Below are 6071 nucleotides of genomic sequence, written 5' to 3'. Positions count from 1 at the left end.
GGCAAAAAAAAATTTTTGGCTTTTCATTCGTCTAGTTTTTTTTTCGTGTGTGCTTGAGACTCTTGATGATGCATTAAGGCAAGGCAAGCGAGAGATATTTTACTGTCTAATGTGTGTTGCCTGATGATATTTATTCACTCGCTCGAGTGACTTGAGTTGAGATGAAAAAAAAACTCACAAGTAAGCGACTGAGCAGTAAAATAATGACGATGATAAGAGAGAGTAAAATTTTCTTGTCTTGAGGAAAGGGAGAGACATAATAAAAATGTTTTCTGGTTTTTAGTTAGACACAAAATTCTGAAACAGAAATGAAGGAAAGTTTTGAATGAGCTTTTGTGAAATGAGAAAAATTTATGGCGTATTGCAGATAAATAAATGTCTTGAAAGACTTTCTCGCATTAGGGATGTTTTCTTGCAGAGACGGATAAAGATTTAAAACTAAAATATTTTTTAGGACAAAAATTTAAAAAAAATAAATTCTATCGAATTTGTTTTTGTTAAATTTGTAAAAAAAAATATTATAAATAAAAAAATTAAATTTTAATTTTTTTAATTAATTTAAATTTTTTTTTTAATTTTTAAAAATTTATTTTTAATTATTTAAATTTTAAAAAAAAAAATAAAATAAAAAAATAAAAATTAAAATAAAATTTAAAAAAAATTTTTTTAATAAAAAATTTGGTTAATTTAATTTTTATTTATTAATTAAAATTAATTTAAGTCGAAAAAATTGAAATTATTATTTTATTTTAAATTCATATCTTTTTTTTAAATCTTTAAATTTTGTCTTTAAAATTAAATTTTTAAAAAAATAAAATTAAATTAAAAATTTAATTAATTAAATTAAAATTAAAAAATAAATTAAAATAATGAAACTTTAATTTTTTTAATTTTAATTTTAAATTTGATTATTTTAAATTTTTTAATTAATTTTTTAATTAAATAAAAAATAAATTAAAAAAATATTTTGTAAAATAAAAAAAAATAATTATTCAATTAAAATTAAAATTTAAGTCGAAATATTTTAAATAATTATTCTTAAATCAATTAATTAATTTTTTTTTTTAATTTTGTAAATTCTTTCTTTTGAGTTTCAAGAAAAAAAAATAAAATAAATAATATAAAGTTTTAAAAATAAAAAAAAGTAAGCCCGATTTTAAATCTTAAGAAAACTTAAAAATCTTCCATCTCTGACTTATTTTATTATCCCAAAAAGAGGTACTTTTTAAGAAGAAATAAATTCTAACCTTCACTAAAGTTGAAAGTTTTGCGGTTTTCGTGTTAAAAATGACTTCATTAGTGCATAAATCCACTTTTTGGTTAAAAACACTTCATTACGTTCATTAAAAAAACTACTTCTCTTGATTACCGTCATTACGGCAATAATTACTTCAAACTTACGAATAATTGAGCAAAATCAAATAATGCGACCCATAAATATGATTGTTATGATAATTATTAGTCATTAGCGTGTTATTTTGACTTTTCATCGCCCGCCTTGCCTTTTGTGATAAAGTATGATGAGTTGTCTGCTCTTAAAAGCTCTCATCGCGGCAAAACATCATTTTATCGCACGATAACTTAATCATTCGGAATAGCACGCGTTTTTTCCTCCTTCAAAATTTTTTTTCTCCCACACCTTCAACAAGTCAACACACGAAAAAACAACAAACATAAATCAAATCAAACCCACAAACGGAATTTTTATGGATAAGGAAGTAAGTTGAACAGTGAAAAAACAAGCAACACAACAGATGTGATCGCAAATAAAGACTGTTTGTTCTGATGTGTGAATCTGTGTGTGTTTGTGAGGAGGAACGTGTGTTAATGATATTTGTGTTTTTATTTGGGAGAGGGAATACACAAAAAACACATCATAAACACAAATAAGAGAGTGTGATATGGAGCTACGGTAGACAAAAGGATTCCGAAAGTATGAGCTAATATAGAAATTATTAAAAAAAATCGAATGGCAAAAATTGTCCATCCGCAATTAAAAAAATAATTTTTTTTCTATTTTTTTTTAAATTTTTGATCAAAAATTATTTTTTTTTTTTTTTCTTCATAAATTAAAATAATTTTAATTTAAACGAAAATTTGTTAAAAATTATTTTTTAAATGTTTAACAATAAATTGATAAAAAATATTTTTTTTTTTAAATTTTAATTTAATTTTTTTTCAATTAAATTTTTAATTTCATGATTTTTCGAAAAATATTTAAAATTAATTTTTATTTGTTTTTAAATTTTAAAAATACATTTTTTAATTTATTTTTTTTATTTTCGATGAAAAAACTTTAATAAAAAATTTTGCAGCAATTATTATTTTTTTATATTTTTTGTTAGAAAAGTTTTAAAAAATATTAGAATAATTTCTAAAAATAATGAAAAAAAATTGAAAAATTTAATTTAAAAAATTAAAATAATTAAAAATTTTCATTAAAAATTTTTAAAAAAATAAAATTTTGCTCAAGAAAAAAATTTTATTAAATTTTTATAAACCTAATTAAATTTTTTTTTTTTGAATTTTTTTTTTAACAATTTATTTTTTTTTTTTTTAATTATTTGAAAAAAAAATTTTTTTTTAATAATAAAATTATTTAAAAATTTTTAAATTATTAAAAAAATAATTTTATTAATTAAATTATTTTTTTTAAATTAAATTTTTAAAAAATACAAAAACTTACCTCAAAAAGACGCTCAAACATCATTCGTCGAGTTTTTATAAATTTTTTCATTTACTTCACTTTTTTTCTCTCTCTTGATTTAACCAATGTGCGGGTGCGGTGAATCATTCTAATAAAAGCATCGGCATTTTTTCCGCTTTTTGTTGTTATATCTCATTGTTAGCATATCAGAAAAAGGAACAAAAAAAAACTCTGAATACCTTCGCAAACATTAGGAGGCACACACAAAAAAAAGTTCCTCATTTCCCTCATCACATGACTCATTTTATGGCTCTGCGTTGCTTATTCGAAGCATTTGCAAATGGAAAATTCCTGCATTGTCTCGCACTTTTTGTATCTCTCTCATACAAAGGATTATCTGCCGATTGTGAATATCAGACACTTTTATACGGATAAAAACCAGCAACAGTAATAAAAATAGAAAAAAAATGTTTCAACAGGTGAAAAGTTCAAGGTTCATCTGAGCACTTGCGGAATGAACGAAGCTAATAAATATTTTCTACAAATGGAATTTTTGTCACAAATTGACTCGTCGTCGTCGTCGAGCGACGATACAAATTGCTATTGATCAAAAGGAAGATAAGCTTTTACATTTGATTGATAATTTTGTTTTTTGTCATTGATTAGACTCCAGTTTGTTGTCTGATAAATGATCGTATGCCCGGATGAGAGATATTTGTAAAAACAGCTGGTTTTGCGCCATCGCAGCTTTCAGAATTTTTGATATTAATCCCGATTTGTAAGCCACAATAAACCAAGGCGCCTCCATTGTCGCTTGAACATGTATCATAACCAACTTGCCCCGCACAAATCGCTCTGTTTGAAAAAAATTTGTTACTTGACCTTGAAATGACCTTTTAAGTAATTCTCTTACGTTTCAGGTATTTGACGATTCCATGCTTCGGAACATTTCTCCAAATCCACGATTGGCAAACTAACTTTATGTAAAATGTTTTCTGAAGACGGATCTTGGTTGTTTCCCCATCCAGCAATTTCAGCATGAAGTCCTTCGTACATGGGCATTCCTTGGGTTGAAAGTTTTACAGGGTTAATATTTTTGCCGATGAAAGGAGTTCGAACTTCGATAACGACGATGTCAAAAGCTGAAAATTTTTTGAAAATTACTGTTGGAATGAAAAAAGATCTAAAATTTAATTTACCGTTAGTTTCAAAGTCAAAATCTGGATGAAAAATAAATTTGGAAGCTTTAGCTAAAAGTCCATTAGATTCTGATGAAATATCTGTAGCTCCTGCTAATAACGTGATTTGCTCGGGGTATTTAAATTCCAAACAGGAAGCAAGAGAGAGGGCGTAAGTTTCAGAAATTATCTAAAAATTATTTTTATTTAGAAATTTTTGAGATTTTATGATTAAAAAATTCTTACAGAAGCTCCACAAATATGAAATCCATAAAATCTCACAGAAAGTTGATATGGATAGTTTTCTATTTCAGTAGGTTCTCCCCTAAAATAATTTTAATAATTTTTAAATATTAATTTTTAATTATTAATTTTTTTTAATAATTAAAAAAATTATTAAAACTAATAAATAAAAAATTAAATTTAAAAATAAATTAAATAAATAAAATTTAATTTCATAATATTGAATTATTCAAATTAAATTTATTTAATTTTTTTTTCAAAATAATTAAATTAAATTAAAAAAATTAAATAAATAAATAAATTATTTACCTAATTATAAAATTAAATTTATTTTTTTTTATTTTAATATTTAATTTTTATGAAATAAAATTTTTAAATTAAATTCAAATTAAATTATTTAATAATTTTTAATAACATTTTAATTCATACCCAATAATTTTCGGTTCCTTCCCCAACAATTTATCCAAGAAACTGCCTTCTATGGAAACAATTGTACAAAAAATTACAATTAAAAATTCCTTCATGATTCTTTTTTCATCGACTTCTAACTAAAAAATATCGATAAAATCCCGTACGACACAAAATTTATAAATTTTTAAACTCTTATCTTTCGATGAAGCGTCAAATATGACAATTTATTAATATTGATGCGATTTTGATTGTAACTTTTGTTTTGTTTCATATCAACAGATACGGAAAGATACGGATGAAAGTTAACGATCAATAAAAAAATATTTCAGTCTAATTTTGATTAAAATTTCATGAGGAGTTCCTCGAATAGACAATTGCGTGATCGCAAATATTTGCACATTATTATCCGGTTCACTTTTTTAAGAGCATATTTCGAAAAAATTAAAAATACGCTTTCAAGCGAAATTACGAGGTTAAATTTTTTGAAATGTGCATTGGGTCAAAATTTATAAAAAAACAAGGAATTTTAAATATGCATTGGGCTAAAAAATAAGAATTTTCATTAATTTTATAAATTTTAAAATTTGAATTAGGCTTTAAGGTAAAAAAAATAAAAATGTGCATTGGGTCAAAAAATTTAAATGTTCATTAGGAGAGAAATTTGAAATAATTTTTAACCAAAAATTCATAATTAACTTCAGAATAAAGTTAAAAACATTTTCTGAAAGAAAAATTTCAAATTTGACATAGGCAGACATTTTGAAATGTGCACTGGGCTATCTCGTTATTCAAATTTTAAACGCGATTCGATCGTTAATAATTTTTATGACGACAACTTTTAACATGTACGTTTTAGTATATTTCCCAATGGGTCCACTTTTTTCCTTTCAAATCGAATTTATATGCTAACAATATGTTTATTTTGCTATGAAAATTTTTTCTTTTGGGTAGACTCCAGAGTACACAACGACTGATGCGATGATGATGTTTAAACTAATCCACTTATGTTTTCGTCGTGTGTGTTTTTCCACAAAAATTCATAGAGCAACCTCCGCACAGCACGAAACGAAAAGAAGAAGACACAAATTGCCAAAATTGTCTCGTTTCCATTTTTGCCGAGTGTACCTGCCGAGCGGAGCTTTTTCCATATCAAAGCCAATTTAATTCCCCTTTTGTGTGTGCTTGTCGCTCGTCGTTTGTTTCTCTGCTCTCCAATCAACTCACTTTGCGCATAAATAGCATCTGAATAAATATTCCGGCATTTTTATAGATTTTTTTCTCGAAAGACAAACACACACAAAAAGATTGACAAATCCGTAAATCCTTTTGTTTGGTTTTTGAATATTTTGTTGAATTGATTCTTTCACGGAAAATTATACACAGACAAAAAAGCACACCTGAGAGCGAGTTCATGAATAAATAAATCACCAGACGTCTCCTTTTTTCGGCGATTTTACTATTTCCTTCCTAAAATAATATTTATTTTGTTGAAATTTTTCGTAATTGAAAATGGTTGTTTGGCTCCGACTTGAGTCAAAAGTAAAATATTTTCTTAAAGAGGAATTTTTTGCGTCGATTGAAGCAAGAGACGG

At 24.8% G+C, this 6071-nt stretch overlaps 1 protein-coding gene across 1 annotated transcript; it reads right to left on the bottom strand.

Moving 5' to 3' along the window:
• Window positions 1-3309: 3309 nt before the first annotated feature.
• Window positions 3310-5721, bottom strand: LOC134834401 (chymotrypsin B-like). Its single transcript, XM_063849087.1, has 4 exons — window positions 5704-5721; window positions 3847-4015; window positions 3561-3789; window positions 3310-3502 (listed from the first exon to the last, which is right to left on the bottom strand). The coding sequence occupies exons 1-4, from the start codon at window positions 5719-5721 to the stop codon at window positions 3310-3312; spliced, it is 609 nt and encodes a 202-aa protein (XP_063705157.1).
• Between the last annotated feature and the right edge of the window lie 350 nt (window positions 5722-6071).

Source organism: Culicoides brevitarsis, chromosome 1 (genome assembly GCF_036172545.1).
Source record: "Culicoides brevitarsis isolate CSIRO-B50_1 chromosome 1, AGI_CSIRO_Cbre_v1, whole genome shotgun sequence".
In the NCBI taxonomy this organism is placed as follows: Eukaryota; Metazoa; Arthropoda; class Insecta; order Diptera; family Ceratopogonidae; genus Culicoides; species Culicoides brevitarsis.
This window is presented reverse-complemented; position numbering and strand designations above follow the sequence as displayed.